Consider the following 20,079-nt stretch of genomic DNA (forward strand, 5'->3'; position numbering starts at 1 on the left):
CATACATTCAGTTCAATAACATAAACATCACTCTGGCGTGCAAAGTCTTCAAATTGCATACGAAGCAACAACTACGTCAACAACATCAACACAATTGCTACACGCTGAGAGTACAAATTACATACAAGTATAGTTTTTATATATTTTTTCCAGTGAGTTTGTATGAGAGCAGGTACTGTTTACAAAAACAAAGCGAGTTAAGGACATCATCATTTCAATTAAATAATTGTACGCTGATTTATGTTGAGCATTCACACAGTTGTTGTTGGCGGCCGAGCTGTCTGTCTTTCCGGCGGACTGTGTCACTGTCGGACTGGTTGCACTGATTTGATTTCAGTGCGTTCGCATGCGATAATTCAATTGTGATCTGTTTACGCAAGTGCGTTCGCTAGTGCCACTGTGTGTTTGTGTGCGTGTGTGTGTGTGTCTGGGCACACAGTTGCTTTCAATTTGCTGTTTGTTGGAGAACTTAATGTTCTGTTGTTTGTTGCATTTGTAAATTTCACCGTGTATGTATGTATGTGTGTTATTACAACAAATTTGTATTTTTTTTTGTTTGAAATGAGCTTCTAGAAGTGTTTTCGTGCTAGCTGGCGACAGTCTTTGCAACGCGTTTAGAACGAACGGATCGGACGTAAGCGTACGGTAAAAGTGAAATTGATTTGAAGTGAAAGCAGTGAAAGTGCTTGTGAAGATAGTGAAAGCTTTGAAAGAAAAGTTTATGAAGTAAGAATGCCAAAAAATTATAGAGTTCTCAAAAAACTGTGAAATTTTGTGTCAAATAATGTAAATATAAACGAAAAAAAAACAAACAAAGAAATTAAAAACTTACAGTTCTACACCTGTTTTCACAAAAAAATAAATAAATGCTTAAACATGAAGCGCGTCAAACTAAAAGCTCACAAAAATGTCAAACCACTTTTCAGTGTTATGTTGCTATTAAGCTCATTACCGCTATGCCTTGGCGCACAGGAGAAACTATTACGCATTAATACCGACTTAACGGCACTTCCGACTGCAACTGTGCCTAGCGCTGGCGCTTTCAACTCGCCTATTGATGCGAGTAAACAGGATGAGCATGGCGCACTGCCTCTGGATGCTGACTCGCACATTTGTGTACGTGAGGAGACCTATGTGGAGCAACTGAAGGTGCCTACTATGCAGCCTGTGCGCATACGCAGCTCGCAGTGGTGCATGGAGATACCACCACGTTGCTCTAACTATAAAACGGAAATGCGTGAAGTTGTGCAGATCAAGGTGAGTTCGAAGGGGAGAGCCTGGAGGTAGAGTTGCAGATGAAATGTTAAAAAATAATTGATTTAAAATTTTGAATTAAATTAAGTTTTTTTATTTTGTAATCGAAAAAAATATTTATTGAAAATTATTTTGAAAACAAAAAAAATTTAATATGTATTGAAAAGTAAAAAAGTATTAGTTTAAAGTTTATGATAAAAAATTATAAGCAAAAATATTTTTGAATCGACATTTTTCGCGCTTACCTTCATCGTGTTTTACCCTATTAAACTATGAAAGTAGGACCTTACAATTATTTTTTATCTACGGGGCTTGACAACTTTATTGAGAAAAAAATTTTAATCTTATAAGGATAAGTTCCGAATTTCAAAGTGTAGAAAAATACTGAGATCTTGGAAAGAAGTCTAATTTAAGAAAAATTGGTTAATATTGAAGGAGAACTTCCTGTCCCCAGAAAATGGTTAATTTGGTTTCCACAAGCTTGCTAACACCCAAAAGGAAACGTCGGAGACCCTATAAACTATATAATAAATAATGAGATCCTATAAAGTATATAATATATATTGAAAAGCCCGACGAGCTGAGTCGATGTATACATGTTTGCTTACTCACCGTTGGTCTGTCTACACTAGAACTAGTCCCACAATTTTTGAGATATCGGTCTGAAAATTTTCAAAGGTTTTTTTCTCCTCAAGCAGCTTATCATTTTTCGAAATCGCCAATAACGGACCTCTACAGCATATAGCTGCCATACAAACTAAACGATTGAAACGAAGTTCTTATATGGAGAACTTTTTTATTTGACGAGATATCTTCACGAAATTTGGCATGGATTACAATAGATACAAGCTCGGAACAAACTCTTCAGAATCGGACCCCTATAATAAATAGCTGTCATACAAACTGTCCGATTAAAACCATGAAGAATATTTTATACCCTCACATGCTATAAGGAATGCACCCGTTGAGCCTATTATAACGCAGCCAAAGTTAACGGTTTTTCTTATTTTAAGATCTTAATGGTTAAATACCGTTATTACGTTATTGATTACAACATAGTTTAAACAAACATTTAGTCAATATTTTGTGGGCGCTATCACGACCCACACTGAATTAAACTCGAAATACTTTAATGAATGCATACAACAGCTTCTAATTTTACAGTAGAAACTTGAAACGTTTTCGAATGTGAGTCGATGCAAAGTTGGCATAAATTCTCCGTGGGGCCACCAAATGCGACGCACTTATTGCATGCGCTCTAATTTTAATTTTCCATTAATTCATATTTGTTCGTGTTTTCTACGTTAGACAAAAGGCAAGCGAGTGCACAGATGCTGCGGCATTTCCTGCTTTCAATTGCGCCACACACCAACACACACACATACAGGCTTTGGACGGCTAGCTGACCAGCACACACCCGTAGAACCAGTTTAATTTATATTTTGTTGCAAAACTTGCTGAAAACACGAGAAAAAAGCCACAAATCAAACACACACACAAGCGCATTAAATACGCGAAAACATTACTAGATTTTTATTATATACGTAACATTTAACTGCTAACACACAAACGGCTAAGTAGCGAGGCGTTCAGTCAGTGGTAAAAGTGTTTAAAATGAAAATGTTTAGCCAAGAGAGAGCAAAAAACAAATGGCGCACTGCAAATGAAAAAGTCGAATGCAACTCAATTGGCGCACAATCGATACTGCGCATGCGCCGCTGATCAGCGCCCACATTACCGTGTTGCTGGTGTGGAGTGGCGCAGCCTTTCAGGATGCCACGCACGGCATAATCAGTGCAATACCGTGCCAGGCAAAACGCTCCAGAAAACATTTGCGGCGCGCCTTGCACCGCTCCGCTTGCATACACCACCGCAGCTCCGTCTGTCGGTTTGTCAACACCACCTCGGTGTTATGACGTAAGCGCAAGGCGCTGGCTTGCATTGGCCAGCAGCTCCGCAGCGCGCGCATGTGGCACAGTTAGCGCGCTGGCTAATCCAGCGCAATGTCCAGCAGCTGGCCCGTCGCTCACAGACCAATTTCACCTACAAAAACAATGTGTACACAAATCTCCGGGTCCGTTGTTGTTGTCACAAGACAGTCTCCGGGTCGAATTACATGTGCGCCCACTGTTGAGCTGCTTGAGGTTAATAACACCAGAAAGTGGAATTGTAGGTGAAAATTTGCAGTAAAGTACATTTTACTGCTTTTCCTTTATTTCAGCTGCAATTTGAAGGAGAAATGTTTGTGTATGTGTATTTATGATTGGGGCACGTAACAACAGATGATGTACGAGTTGCTTTGGTGCATAATTTTGTGGCATTTCGTGCCGTGTAAATGGAGTGTAATTTGCGGCTATTAAACGGTACTTCACATATATAAAGAGTTGAATGAAAAGGCATTGCAGAAAATTTTTATTTTTTACAAAAACAAAAAAAATACGCATTTAGTTTTTTCTTGCAGGTCTATCTGCATGCCTTTTAACGTTCACTGTGACAGATGTCACGTGTCCATAATATGTATTGCTTAACGATTTATGTTTGCTTTTAACTATTCATTTACGAGACATTAACATTTAATTAATGGATTAATGGCAAATTAGGATACCCTATTGATGGATTTGACTTTACGAAACCGTAGTGGAACCAATACTCTTCTATGGTGTGCACTACATACAGCACCAACGATGGTACTTTATGTTATTATACATATAGCAACCGTGAACATTACTGGCAGATGCATTGCTGCGTAGATTGCTATTAGACTCCGGGAAACTGTGCACGCTCCCTCACTTCGACTTCATCCCCATTGCGAGCTAAACCTAGTCCTAGCGACATCTTCTCCACGCAACTACGCCCGAGAGATATGTGGGTGAGACGGAGTCACTGAAAAATAGGCGCAGTGTGCTTCTTCATGGATAGATCGAAGCTCAAAGGAAAGGCGAATCTTCTGTCGGGAGCCCTAAATTAATTGTTCTTTCGCCCTACAAGATCACTCTATTGGCAAGAATAGAGAATAAAGAACTCAATAAATATCTGGTATGCTTTAGGCACTTTGTCGGTATGCGACGGTCTTTCTGATCCCTATCTTGAAGCTCTGGGCAGGTCCGAAAGCTGGGTGCTTGAGGCAAGTGATTATGAGAATGAGAAAATTTAACAAGGAAGACCACAGGATCAGTGTAACCGAACATTTTGTACTCACAAAACTGTTTAAGATCAAAACTCGGGTATATTTTTAGAAGCCGACGTCAGGAATCAATGTTATCAGGAAATGAAGCTCTTTCATTAATATGTCTCACAGGTTGTCCGATATTTTCAGTAAAAATTAAGCCGTCAGCACTGAGGCGTTGGCACCTGTGGACTTCAAATATTATAACCCCATTTTCACAACTTTTAGACTTTCTTGGACTCCTTTAAAAGCAATATTTGTGTAATGTCTTATTTCGCTGTCTTCGTAGGTGCTTGATATATATTCTGAACCACCATGAGGTCGTCCGCATACGCTATTAGTTTCACGTCTGTTTCTTGCTAGCTTCTTAACACCCTGTCATACATAAGGTGGGTCTAACACTGAGCCTTGGAGTACTCCACTCGAGATAGAGTAGCCAAAAAACAGCCTAACTCATTATAAAGTTGGCGCTCATGCGGGTTTTACACTGCTATAGTGGTCTGATATCGGCAGTTTCAACAAATGAGCAGCTTCTTGAAGAGAAAGGGCGTGTGCAAAAATTCAGATCGATATCTTAAAATTCTGACTCTCCGCTTGGAACAAGAAGAATGTTCTGATAAAACTAAGTTATAATTTTACTATATTGAAATAGGCGTTACTGCATATATATAGTACATATGTCACTACTGTTAAACGATAAATTAGTTGAACCACTTTGTATTTAAAGTTATGCAAATGCTTTTAGTTGCCTAATATACATACATATGTACGTGCCACAAGGAAATGCCGCAGCCGAAAACGACCGTGTGAATATTTTTGTTGGAAAAAACTTAAAATACGAGCAATTAATACAAATATTCTTAATTGGTATTTTACGACTCCAACTGCAGACAACAGTTTTTCAAATTCCAATTACTTACTATTGTCAATATATTTTCTTATGCAAATATTGGCGATTTGCTGCTTCCGTTCAGCTATCAACAAACAAATCACTTACTGACTTAAAACAAACACACACACATACACGCAAACATTAATTATGTTTCATGTGTTGTAGCAAAATTTCATCACCTGCGCCGTGCAACGGATATCGCTTACGGTTGCAACAAAATGCGGCAAAGATGGAGTTACGCAAAGGCAACCTGCATGTGTGTGTGTGTGTGCAGGCGGTGACTGCCGGCGGCGTAACTCGATCACTTTACCGCGTAGTTGTAATGGTTGTTGTGATTTGCAAGCGTCTCAAGTGTTCTGCGCGAAGCAACACAAATGCTGAATTGCGTTTTTCATAATGCAACTGCCACTTGGTGGAGTCAAGTGCTTCGCTGCACATTCAATTAATGCAATAAGGTGGCTTTTATTAAAAATTATTTGCTCTTGTTGTTGTTGCTGCTGTTATATTTGATAGATGGACCGCAGCTTCTTGCAGAAGTGGCATTCAATACTGTCAACTCGCGGCCGAGACGGAAGTGGCAAGCATAAAAGTGACAGCGAGCAGCTGCAAAGAATTTCGGCGTAACTCGCTTGATCGCGTTGCCATGCAAGATTGAAAGGTAAAAAAAAAAAATATTAAAAGCTGTAACTAAATCCTTGAGTTTTGAATGTTTGCTCCGTGTGGTTTGAGGTAGTAATGGAGATCATATAACGGTTGCAAATATGTTTCAATTGTGCTATTAATACTTTAATAAATATTTGACTTCTGCAGTTAATAAGTATGAGGAAACGATTATTTGTAATAAGTTAGTATGCAACTCAAATAAGATAGCGGTATCGGGTATTCAAATGTGAAGAGATAAAGTTGCAGAGGTTTACTTTTTCAATGGACGGCAAGTGACGGGTTTGAGCAGCTGATACAGGCACTGGCTTTGAAGCTTTTTATTTCATATTGAGTAGCTTTAGAGCTTTTGGTTTTGATAATATTGTATAACACCCCTAATGAGAAGACGAAAACAGCCTCAGATGAAAGACCCCCTTTTGATAAGGCTCTAAACAGTAAAAAAGAAGAACGACTGGCGCGGTTGTGGTTAAACTCAACTATAACCGCGTAAGCGTTGTCTACGCCAACAAAGCAAAGAGAAGAATATGTATTGCTACGAAGTGCAGCCCCTTTCAGGAAGGTGAGTATTGAATCCGATAGAAGAGCGGCAGTACTAGCTGAACTCGTTTTCTGTATTGTCAAAGCTTGTGTCTGTCCTCTCTAAAAATAGCATCCAGCTAACTCTTTTGGCTTCCTTGTCATATCAGAATCACTGGCAACTGTAAAGTCGTTGAGTGAGTCAGTTGGATCTCCTTTGGTGTCTTCTGTTTTAGTACTAGAGCAACGTATCTTGCGTGCGCTTAGTAGGCGGTGGTTAACGACCTGCAGAATCCTTTTGGCCTAGAGTTGAACTCAGGAGATCTTTTGAACTATTTAACCGTATCAAAGATTATTTTATCGCCTGTCTTGTGGCACATCAAGACAAGGCCTCATTTGATTAAAAGTTTCAAAAGCTGTCATAAAATTAAAGTACTATAGCACAATCTACATGGATTAGCACTAAATCCAGTTGATTCCAATGACATTCATTAAGAAAGTATTTGCTATCAATAACCGATAGCCCACACAGTGCTAAAGTGCAATTATGTAAGCATTTTATTTGTGGCACTTTTAATCGTGTTTCGATCGAATTTTCGGCGATGCGTAGAGCAACTGACAAGCAACTGTCAGCGGCATGAAACGAAGTGGCCAAAACGCAGCTGCGTAAGCGCGCTTAAGGTTGGCTGACTCGTCGGCTCGTGAACGCCAAAGGAATGCTCAAAAATTGATTAAAATCAGCAATGAAAAGTGTTACCAATTCAACGCATATAGACACTTTGCGCACAACCAAACGTTGGTGCAAACTGCCACTGTGCAGTAATTAAAAGAAACAATCGTTATGCGATGCCGTAAATCTTTTGAAATGTTCCAAAGCAGAAATTAATTGCAAAAAGACGCCAAAGTGCAGTTCGTCACCATCATTTCGCAAAAGCGCTAAAATCACACAAATGCCAAACTAACTAACTGTGTTTGGAAGTCAAAACATAACCAGTTTGAGGTTATACGATATGTTCAGTGTTTTGGTTTGCGCCACGGGATGAAAATGGTGTCTCATTACAGCTGCTCTCCAAAACTGCACGAAGTCCACATACCAAATCGGCAAATTGATGGAAAGAAAATCACACAACCTATTAAATGCAGAGAAAATCTGTTAAAAAAATTCATAAAATGTATATAAAAAACTAGACAAGGGTGCTTAGTGGGTTAAAATCGGAAATCGCCTACAATGTGTACGCAGCGCAGATACAGCACGACAGCCGTTTAATTCGGCTTACTTGAATTAATTAATTTTCCTAATTGCACATCGTAAAAATGTTTGTGGCAGCAGCCGTTTTGACCAAAACGAGTGGATCACACCAATTCCACACAAACCACGAAATTCGATTCCGACCGAAAAATTATTTATTGCTGTCCAGCGCGGATATATGAGTACATATGTAAGTTTGAGCTTGCGTTTGCGACGAGTTTCGCAAAGTTTATTGCCTGCCACACACTGAAGATCAGCATTTTAATTAACAGCGGCTCAGCATTCCTTAGCGATTTTTTATGCTCTACATGCCAGTTGATTGCTGCCGGTTGCTCCCTGCCCGCCGTCTGCCGCCTGCCGCCTGTCGATCGCCGGCAGCGTGTCTGTGGGTCAGCGGTACATGTTGAGATGTTGTCGAGGAAGTGCATAGCTGACATGAGGATATTGTTTCCAAACCGCTTTGCTTCGATTAGGCGAAACGATTAAGGCGATTAAAATAAGCTCTTTAAGAGCATGGGAAAGTGGGCGAACGGAGGATTGTGTGTATTTGGAAATAAGTCTCACAAAGTTGACACAAATATGACTATTATTTTTGTAGTAAAATGAGTATTAAGGGGTTGTATCCAATAGTTAACTAAAAATAACAATTTATCGAATGTACATTAAGGGCGTTTTGCAAAGAGGCAATACTGTTTTCTAAGTTTGACATCTATTACTTGATTTATGCTCAATTTGGTTTGTCATTTCGTAATGAACAGACTTACTCCTTAACAAAGATTGTAAATTGAATAAATTTGTTGCTGAAACAGTAGTTCGGCTCAGGCAACGCATCGTGCTGGGTATGAGTATTAAGTGGTTATATACAATTGTGAACTAAAATATTTGGTAGTCGAAAAAAGTATTTTCGTATTTTATCAATAAATGTCTATGAACAGACTTATTCCGGTCAAATTACTGCAAATTAAATAAATTTGTTATCAAAATAATGTTTGGGTTTGCGCAACGCAACGAATCTGTTTCGCACCGCGTTTTCAATAGTGGAAGACACGCTTTCTCAGAGACGACATACAGTGAACACCGACAACACTATTTTCATTATGGGATCCAAGAAGATCTAAATGAGTCCATCCGCCATCGTCCTTCTCGAGTCATCGCATCGCATCTAACGTTGGGTGAAAGGGTCAAAAACAAAATGGCCATGGATCCCGAATTCTACTGGAGAATGTTATTCAGCGATGAAGCTCACTTTTGGTACGTTAATAAACATAATTGTCATATTCGGAATGATGATAATCCAAAAGACATTGTCGAGGCGTCGGTAAATTATCAAAAAAACACTGTATGGTGAGATCTATAGGCAGAGGCAATGTATGTTTCATATTTCTTCAAAAATGAAGCTGATCATAACTTTACATTCAATTGGGAACGCTATAGAGTCATGCCATAAAGCAGCAATCATTTTATTGAAGTAAACTGTTATTAAGGGCATTATCTGGCGTCGTGGGTCTGTAGCTTGGCCTCCAAGTTGGGTTATGTAAAGTCGCTTGTGCGCAGATAAGCTTAAGACCACTAAGGTCTTGCAAAAGAATATTCGGTGCGTTTTTGCTGATATACGGCACCAACTGCTGCAAAAAGTTGTAGAAAATTGGGGCTCTTGACTGGGATTTATTAGAGCCAGCCACTTGCGGACCTAAAAGTGGGTAATAGACTCAGAGAGTATGGGTTTCTGAAAAGAACGCGTGTCTGAACCCTCGGATATCCTTACAACCTTTGACTGCATACCGGATCATCTAGATCGCTAAACTGAACTCTGGTGGGTCCTTTTCTGCCCAAATACCGACGAGTGATCTATGGGTCGGATGAGGCCAGCAGTGAGCTTCTTCGCGGATGGGTCAGAGCTTGTGGGGAGGGTTGGTGGAGGGGTTTACTGTCAGGGGCTCTCTATCAACTCCAGTCTTACACATCCTGACTATTGCAATGTCTCCAGACTGAGGTTGAAGTCAACAAGTTAGCAGTAGATTTGCTGCTAGTGTGGCCTCCTTTAGAGAAGTGACCAGAGCGGCGATACAAGCCTTCAACTCATTTACAGTGCGTTCAGGTTGGTCGAAGAGGTCCTAACCTCGCTATCAATAGCATCAAGTGATAAGGCTGGTATGGGTGCTGAGCCATAGCGGAATCGCAGGTAATTGCAAAGCTAATGAGGCACCCTAGAGCCATTATGGAAGCGAGTCGGTGCTTCCGCGGCCTCTGAGTTTCGCGGAAGCTTAGTTAACGCTCGATCAACCTCGTTACTTGCGCAGTCACAAAAGCCTTTTGGCACAAGATGAGGTAGAAACAACTCCACACTTCCTTCTTGACTGTCCCGCATTTGAGGGGTCAAGACTTAAACACTTGGGACCGCATACCTCCACACAATTGTTGTATTGACTACTAAGCGTTTTGCCAATCTGTAAGCTGTAAGTCCGAACACAAAAGTTCCTATTTTCTATGGCTTCACAAAGGACTACATATACCAGTCCACATGCGATCATTGATCAGCCATCTAACCATAACTAGCTTAAGCAGAAAATTTTCTTCACTGCCAGACAAATTTTTGGTAGATCCTGCTGGAAATCGGCTACGAGATTAATTAAGTAAAATGTAAAGTCAAAATAAAGTAAAAATTGTTTTTTCGGACTTGAAAACTATAACTCTTTAATGATTTGTCATTTTTGGATTCACTTGTATATTAGATAACATAACTGTGTTTAATTCTAAATAGAGTTGTATGGATTAATATAATTTAATTTCAACAGTAACAACCGAAGCAGGAAGAGCCAGCGAAGCACTCGCCAAGCTAAATCATTCTCATAACAGATGCGCACCGCCCAAAAAACACACGTAACGGTAATCCGTTTTATGTCACACCACAAACTACCAACAGATGTGTGAAGACAAAGGCGGCAGCAAATAAATTAAATGGCAATATATTTGCATTGCACACGCGTAAAGATCATTCAAATGCATTTCGCACGGGATTAAGACTTTTTTCGACCGCCTGACAGGTTGTCATTTGGCGTTTAGCCGCTGATCTGCGTTACAGCGCATACATAATCACTGAAGTGGATTTTTCACACTCACTTGCAGTCTGCCGCTCTCACTCGCGCTTACCACTTTCCACTTGAACTGAGAGTTTGCCGGGCGACTGATGGGTCGTGGCGCTAACGTAATCACCAGTTGGTGGCGGTGTTAATTATGTCATGATATCAGTAGTTATGTACGTATGTGTGTTATATACATAGATATCCATTCATGCGTTTACGGTTATATAAGAATGTATGTATATGATAGCACGCCACTTGTTAGGAACGTTGTCTGGTAGGCAGGTATGTGGTGTCATTGGAGTAAACTCTTGCAATTAGAAGCAGTCATACTAAATCACTTGCCAAATATTATATGAGTTCAGGTAGTGTAATTTGATACGACAAGTGTTTACCGATAATATATTATAACTAGTATTATGGCGTATTGTTGTTGTATTAGAGTTATTTGAAATAAATGTGGGACAACAATTGTTGTAAAGCAGAAAGTCATGATTCACCAACAATAATCAAGCCACAAAAAGAAATTTCTACTGAGAAATAACAGAAAAGGCTAACGAAGTCAGCTTATAGACTGAGGGAATCCTTCTTCTTAGTCGTCTGTAATAAGGAACATTTTAAGATACTTACTTAAAAAGTTTCCCTTCTACGTAATATCATTGATTTGTGAAAATCTATAGAATTAATCTAAATCTCCTTCCAAAATACTGGCTTCTCTGTTGTGGACACGGACACAGGGATAAACAGCTATTCGGTTGGTCCGACTGCTACAGTGTCTTCAAAGCGGAGATCCTAGCTTTTAAGGAAAGCGTTCTTGGTCAGACAAAACGTGTGCTCACAATAAGAAATATATTGATATATACAGATAACCAAGCAGGTGTGAAATCACTTAAAGCTCTTAGGGCTTCAGCGAAGATAGTGAAAGAATGTCTTGATCTTTTAATACCGCTAAAATCGTATTTCAGCATTTATCCAGGGCACAGGATATACCTGGCAATTGTGAGGAAGATGAGATAAGGGGGGAGGTCGGATATACATATATATTTACCTCTGGCTACTTGTAGATATTTAACTGACAAAAATGTTATAAATATAGCTGCGGGGCGGTGGCGAGAATCGTTAAGTTCCTCAACATGCAGACAAAGGTGGCATGAATGGAATATGGGTCGCACACTTGCCGACCATTACAATTAAAAAAATTGACATAAGAACTCTAGTAGCGGTGTTAATGGGTCACTGTTTTATTGACAGACATGCAGCAGACTGGCGATACTATGAGTATACAAAACAACTTTTGGAGGAGCAGCCATGAGCTGGATGAAAAAGATACTAAGAACATTTTTAATGCGATTCCAAAGCTTTATATTAGAAACAGGTGTTATTCTTATTATTGTTTTGTGGCGTCAGAAAACATTTCCAAAGTAATTTCGAGGAATGATGCCGCCTTGACAATCCTTGGCCGCAAAAAAGTGAGGGTCCTTTCTGGTGACTTAGACCCAACTGACGTGGAAACGGTAGAAGAAAATTGTCTTACTTATCGGTCGAGGGTTTCTTGAAGATATCTCAAAAGTTGCACATAGAAAGATTTTTGTATTGATGAACTTTGTCAGTGGGACAGATTGGTTCAGAGAATACATAGTAGAGCAGATTTTAGTGCCGTTGGTTTTACAATGGGCTTTATAAAGGTCTAGTTCTGTTGTCAGATATCCATTCTACCTAGCTGTTTACCTAGCCCGAGTTTCTTAATCAACATCACCCTTCGAGACCCCCTTGTAAACGGTGATTTCGAGGATAAATTTATTAGCCGTCCTTATTTTGAAAAATATTAGTATACAATTTTGGTCTGCAAAATTTCATTTTAGCTATATTCTTTGCGCGGATATCGACAGGGCAATGGGAGTCGCTGCTTCCAATGTCATGATCTCAAGCTGGCTCCTATCAGAGTCATTACATTGCAGGCAAGCGGCTTCTAGCTAAGGCTGACGTATTTTCCCAATAATCCTCTTATGTGGGTCTATTTTAAATACATCCTCAGAAGTAGGTGAATGGATAATACAACGGCCATTGCTAATGAGGTACCCAGCAGTAGGTAGGTAGCGTAAAACGCTAGGGGTTGAGACTACCGAATCAAAAACTCAACATGGAGGACAATAAAGGAACGAAGCGGACTGGGACATCAGTCTAACCGTTGGTGGGGGACGAGACTGCTACCATCGGCGGGCACAGCGATCTTATGAGTGGTGTCGCCACACCTCCACTGCAACGGGTTGCGATAGATGTAGTTCTACTGCCAAACCAGATCAAGAAAGCGCTGTAAGCATTAACGCCGAAAAGGAAAAAGAATAATATTTCTACAGCTGAACAGCAATATAGTTCGCGCTTATCTAATACTAGGAAGGATTATGTTACTTTCCATTTCGTTGTGATAAAATCGCAAGCTTTTCTTATACATTATTCACGAAACTGTAGAGTGCGTAATCCACTTATTATTTAATTTAGAGCCAACAAAAATCTATCAAATTACAAAGGCGATTTCACAGACTAAATAAGATATAGTAGGAAGACAAAGCAGAATAAGATGGAAATGAAGAGACGAAATATTTGCTAATAAGCAACCTTTTACTTATACACTTACTTAACTGGTAAGGCAATAATACTGGCGTGCAACAATTGTAACTGTATCTCCCATATCCACACACATTTACGTATGAGCATAAGCATACCTTCACTACTCCACTTTCCAGTGTTGCAACAAACTAGTGCAATAAAAGATCGAACAAAGAAATAGTACTCGCAACATGGTGTTGCGTAAGTTTCCTGCAACTTGTAATTAAAACCTAGCAAAACACACACACACACACACTTGCATTTCGCATGGCATTCCTTTTCGTGCTTCGTCAACTTGCCTACAGCCGTTTCGAAAGATCTATTTCATATTCCTCATTGTGCTCTAATGAAATTTAATGCTGCACGCAAGTGTGTGCGCCTCTAAGCTGAGCAGATGTAATGCGAATGCATTATTCATATATATGTATGTGTTTATATATATGCAGTACATATACTGAGGTATGTGGCTTGGCTAACGCGGAATTCCTAAGAAATGCATTTGAGCCGCTGCTGCTTTGTAATCGAAACCCTTCAACTAAATTTTTACAGGTGAATAGCAAATAAGGCGAAATAGCAGACAAAGTTACTTTAGCAAATATGGTATAGTATGTGTAAAGCTTAACAATATACGAGTATGTGTGACTGGATTTGTTTACGGTTTGAGTATGAATATTTGTTACTCATCGTATTACGGTAGCTCTTGTATACGGAAGACTGCCAAAAGATTAATGTCAGATCGAGTAAATATTTAAATGCAGTATGCAGTGAGTCAAAAGCAATCGAAGTAATTACAGTTCTTTGAGAACAATTAGTGCTAAGAAAAGTATCGATTATTGATTACTGGTAATTGTCCTGCAACTCTTCAATACTTATTTTAACTTTCCTTCTTAACGCTCCTGCTGTTATGCTGTAAACTTTACCAGAATAAATCTGTGTTTAGACCTTTATAAGTCTTTCTTTCAGATATGTAAAAGACCAAAAAGAACAGGTCGTAGCTGGAAATTTATTGGCCTCAAGGAACTAAACACCTGTGGAATTATAATGTCGATATCGACATGGCGTATGATTAACATAATGTTTCTCAATGTCTGTTCAGCATGTCCTCAAATAACCTTACTTCGTATACAACTGCAAATTAGTCGGTTGCGGTGAAATATCTTTCAAGGCTCTCAATGTGCTAATTTAAAAGAAAGCGGTCAGCTTGGCTGAAAAAGCTTAGAAATTTCATGAAATGATGCGAAGTACTTGACTAGACTTTAAGACTCAGTATGCGTAAAAATATTTGTTTGGAAAGGAACTGCAGATGATCTCCGGGGATCACCATTTCCTTAAACTGGATCCGCTGAAACTAAAAAACCAAACTGACTTCGTTAAAGTAATACTTAATCTAGTAAAGCAAATTGAAGATATGAGCAAAACTTTTTTTGCAACTTTTCGTGCGCTTTTGACGTTTTATGGTCGTAATGGTCCACCTGTACTCGCTATTCATCGAATTGCTGAAAATTTCGAGCGTACATTTCCTTCACATAATGTTCAAGTGCCAATAGAAAAATAACCGCTCAAACTATTGAAAATATTACTGCCATTTCGGCAAGTGTTGCTGAATTTGTCGATTCCAAGACGTTCTCAAGAATTGGAAATGTTTAAAAGCACAATTTAGCGGGTTCTGAGAGGATATTTCAGCTCGCATTCTACAAAATTGTTCTTATCCAAGAACTGAAGCCAATTTGGTAACGATAAACGTCGTGAATTTGCTGATTTTGTCTTGGAACAACTTGAAAACGTTAACAATTTTTTTAAGAGAGTTCTCTTCTCCGATGGGGCTCACTTTCATCTGGAAAAATGAAAATAAATAGTGGCCAATAAATAAACAAAACTGTCGATTCTGATGCGAAGAAAATTCACAAATTATTCATAAACAACCAGTACATTACCAGTCTGGTATTTTATCTCTTGATGGAATCATCGTTCCGCACTTCTTTCGAAATGAAGCTGGTGACATCGTTACTGTGAATGGAGAGCAGTACAAATCGATAATAACCAATTTCTTCTGCTGTTAAAGTGGATATAACTTCTTAAGCGTATGAAGGTTGTCATTAAATAAAACAACTGTAAAAATTATACCAAAATGTTGCTAAAATAATTTCTTAACTTATTTACAAAATATTATTTTTTCTTAACTGTTATCATTACAATATTTTTTCAATAAATTCAACCGTTCTGCCATGAAATCTTTTTTGCAAATTCATATAACGGTCACCGACACCTACAACAACAACAAAGTCGTCGCAGACAGTTTTCATACAATTAGCAGCGAAATAACACAAAACGCCTTAAATACTTTGCATCAATGGATTATTAACCTCAGCTTCTCACCACAGCGCAGCAACAATAACACACTGCAGTTGATGACAGCGAAAAGTCAAGCAACGACAGGTCGTCGCTCAGTCTGGGCACGCAATGCAAATTGCAACAATAACAACAAGAAATGTGTACGCTTGCACACTCGTAAACAATTTAGTAAAGAATGTTGAGATGCGCGCCGGCCAGTGCTGCAACAGTGTGTGGGGCAGGCGGTGACGTCGCCACACTAATTGAGCACCCACAAGCAGCAGCCGACTGCGACTAAGCGTGGACTCTGACTCTATAACATACAGACATATGTTATGGCTTGTAACGCAACATGTGGGGGCGTGAGGGCGTGGTGGTGGGAGCGCTGTTGGTGATGCTTATTTAAGCGCGAGTGGCGTTGATTGTGTTGAATTAATAAAAGCAGGAAATTTCAATGCAGACACAAGAATGACATGACTGGACGGACAAAATGCTACTTCAAAAATACTTCACATCTGATTTGTGGCCGCAGACCTTTTTTTATTGCTGATTAAATATGTTTATTGAGCATTTCGCTTGCTGCTGGCATATTCTTATATTCTTTCAACTTTAGTGGCAAGTGCAAAAACATATAAACTTGTAGGTGAGTTAGTTGATTTTCGAAAATGGAGCTACTTGATAGACAGAAATTTTAATTTTTAAAAATATATTTAAATTATAATATAAAACTTATTAAGACGGTCTTTTCACACATTTCGATGCAACACAAAAGTTTTAATATTTTTGGATATAAATCACTTCATCTCGCTTTACAAGCTTTTTTTTTGTTCACTGTGTATGTGAAATTTATGCCATATAAATTTAAACATACTTATATAGGCGTATCTAGATGTAACCTGCATGACAGTACTTGTTTTATTACCGTACATTTACTTTTCAGACTGACTGTGCAGCGTAATTTGAGCTATCATGCCACCACTGCATACTTTTAGGCACTTAAAATAAAGAAAAATATTTTCTACTCCACAGAATGTCACAAAGACGCGCACGATACGCTTCTGCTGCGCGGGTTATGAAGGCAACATCTCGATCAACGACACAGTTTGCAAGCCGGTCTGTCGCGGCGGTTGTGGACGCGGCTACTGCCAGACGCCGGATGTGTGCAGCTGTGAACCGGGCTACACTGGCACGCATTGCACGCAAAGTGAGTAAAATATTTCATATTACTGGTATGCTTTTCTTTACTTGCTTGCTTTTACAGGGTGTGACCACGATCACTGGGGCGATGAGTGCAAGCAAAAGTGCAAATGCCAAAATGGCGCTGTGTGCGATAATAAATCCGGTATCTGCCACTGTACCACTGGCTGGACGGGCGAATTGTAAGCGTTAATTGATTTCATCAAATTTTTTGAATTTTACTTATTTGAATTTTCTTCTACGCAGTTGCGAGCTGCCTTGCCCGACCGGCACGTTTGGCGTCATGTGCCACAAAGCATGCGACTGCGTCGAAAAGCGCTGCCATCCGCAAACGGGCGCCTGTGGCGATGCGCTGACCCCAGTGATGCCCAATGTCACGCATGTCATGATACAAACACTCAACTCCACCATCGTCAATATAACGCATAAGCTCGATCGCATAGCGAATAAAATAGTGACCATAGCCACCAGCACTCTAGTGCCACCACAACTCACCGCCGCGCCCGAGGTAATCGTCATCAAGCAAGAGGATCAGCATACGCCCAAAATAATTGTACACCAACCCGGCTTGAGCGGTGGCCTGCTGAGCGACTTACACACCGCCGGCGGCAAGACACCTGAGGTGATACACGTAATCACAGCCGCGGGTGCCGACTGGCCGACGCACGCGAACGGTTCCATGATTGGCGCAGCGCAAGACGCCAAACTGAGTTTGGCTGGCATTGGCGGTGTGATTGAGTCACCGGCGCACACTTTAGCGCCCACACCCACTGCAGCCGAACACGATGCTAATCTGCTAAGCACACTGCTTGTGCTGCTGCTGATTATTGTTGTTGCGATCGGCATTAGTTGGCTCTATATATATCGGCGCTATCACTGGCAAAAGCAGCGCGTCGAGGCGGCGTTGGCAGCGCGCAATGCTAGTTTTGGTGGAGCGTCCGCAGAGCTGGGCGGCGGCAGTGGCAGCACGGTGGACGCCACGGCAATGTCTGGCGTGGGCGGTAAGAGTTTCCTAAAACCGTTGCCTGATTTGCCGGCCTTCACACAAATGGTGCGCAACAAAATCGAGGGTATGTAAGTGTCCTGATCCGAAATGAGATTTGTTGGCAGAAAAAATTAATTTTGATTTTTCTCTTTGTGCAGCAGGACCCGAATTCTATGATGCGCCCAGCAACAACTCGTCGGTCAACACGTCCGCTTATGATTACGCGCGTAAACTCTCGCTTTATTCGATTGTGTCGCCCAAATCGCGCAAAGGCAGTCCAGACTCGCATCTCTACGATGAGATACGCTATCCGGCAGCTTATCAACAACAACAACAACAACAGCAACACAACTTTAATACTCAACACAGACAAAGACACCATAGCCAACAACAACAACATCCTCAACATAATCATCCGCAATTCTCCAACCATCAACAACAACAACAGCAACATCACATTCACACCACTAACGCTCTTGGCCAAGCGAGTTTGTCACCACATGCGCAGCAGCTCCAGAAACCCATGCAACACGCACAAATATCAGCTTTCATTGCCCAACAGCCTTTGACCGCCACAACCCTACAACAACAGCAACATCACATCGCTCACTTGATTATACCACCGCAAAATGCCAATTTCCTTCAAGTGCCTTCAGCGTCCGCGTCCAATGTGAACGCCACCAACAACAGCGCCACACGAAAAGTGGCTCTCATTTAATATTTCATCGACGCTCGCGTCGTATCCTCTTGCTATTGGAAGAGCAGCAATGGAATTGCACCAAATATTTTTATAAACAGTATCATTATGCCATTTTCACTATATTTTTGTAGAATATTTTTTTAATAAGCATACATTTGTATTTTGTTACATATAATAAAAGAAAGATACTAATTTTTAAAGTAAAATTTTTTTCCTCGGATGAGAAACGCCACTTTTGATGACGACCACAGCAAACGTAATAAAGTCTATGAATTAAGGCACGCACGTGGAATGCCCGGTCCATGCATTGAAAAGGTGTCGATGCACAGCTGTTCTCGTAAAAGTAAAGGCTGACATCACACCCGTCCAAGAAATGCGAAGGACGGGACAAGGACAGAGACGAGTAGGTCCTTGTAACATTTATTACAGCGGTCATATAAAGAAGCGCAAATTCGGTGTGAGATTCGTGATGGGAGAAAAACTCAATCTTCTAGTCTTCGCATTCACATCGATGGATGAACGTCTAGTCACAATCCGCTTGAGTGCAAAATTTTTAAACATAAAACTAATTTGCGCCTACGCACGGATAGAAGAGAAGGACGATATGACCAAAAAGACGCCTTTTATTAGGGGCTCGAGCGCGGTTATGACAACTGCACCGCTACGATGTCAAAATCGTGCTTGGAGACAGTTGGAAAATTCACGAAAGCCGAAAAAGTGGTTGTTTTGTAGTACTAGATTCTAGTACAAGAAAATTCATCAAGCTACTTGGCTGTCTCCGGATCAAAAAGGTCGAAATTAGATCCATCATATTTTGATAGATGGACGACATGTTCTCAGAGTTCTTTTTGTGTGTTCGCACCGGTTCGGATCACTATCTTCCTATAGCGAATATAGACACCCGCCTCTGTACAGCAAAGCATGCCCGCCGACAAACACAAGGAACGTACGACGTTCACAATAGATGGCTAAACGGTTTTCTACTCGACTTGTACTCCTGCTTTCTGAGAGTACTCATCAGTAACTCGGTGTGGGGCGCATTTCAAGTGTACATCTGCAAGCGAAATTATGATTTTCAAAAAGGTCTAAAGAACAGCTGGAAGGAGTGAGAGAGAAAACAGACAGCCCCTTCGCAATGTTGCGTTGATCACCCGAGCGGAGTGGGGGAAATATCGAGGGTTTAAGAGAGTAATGAGACGCGTATGCAGATAAAAAAAAGAAAGAAGCCAAAATTAATGAGTATGAAAACCTACCAAAAGATGCGGCGACTAACGGAAGGTTTCAAGACCGGAGCATACTCTTGTAGGACTCAAAGTGGTGATCCACTGGCTGGTGTTCAGAGCATATTGAATTTATGGAAGGAACATTTTTCCAGCCTGCTGAATGGCAGTGAAAGCGATTCCCCAATCGATGATGACGCAATAAGATGATGGAACCTA

General features: G+C 40.4%; 1 protein-coding gene across 2 annotated transcripts; it reads left to right on the forward strand.

Moving 5' to 3' along the window:
* Positions 1-599: 599 nt before the first annotated feature.
* LOC105232283 (uncharacterized) lies at positions 600-18,816 on the forward strand. 2 transcript variants are annotated; one of them, XM_011213927.4, is made up of 5 exons: positions 600-1,257; positions 16,788-16,962; positions 17,020-17,137; positions 17,202-18,025; positions 18,099-18,816. In XM_011213927.4, exons 1-5 carry the CDS (start codon positions 877-879, stop codon positions 18,656-18,658), a joined length of 2,058 nt encoding a protein of 685 aa, XP_011212229.4. In that variant the 5' UTR covers positions 600-876; the 3' UTR covers positions 18,659-18,816. The 2 variants fall into 2 exon arrangements, with proteins under 2 accessions (XP_011212229.4, XP_049302239.1); XM_049446282.1 differs by having other exon boundaries at positions 18,102-18,816.
* The last annotated feature ends 1,263 nt before the right edge of the window (positions 18,817-20,079 follow it).

This window comes from Bactrocera dorsalis, chromosome 1 (assembly GCF_023373825.1).
Source record: "Bactrocera dorsalis isolate Fly_Bdor chromosome 1, ASM2337382v1, whole genome shotgun sequence".
NCBI classification, from domain to species: Eukaryota; Metazoa; Arthropoda; class Insecta; order Diptera; family Tephritidae; genus Bactrocera; species Bactrocera dorsalis.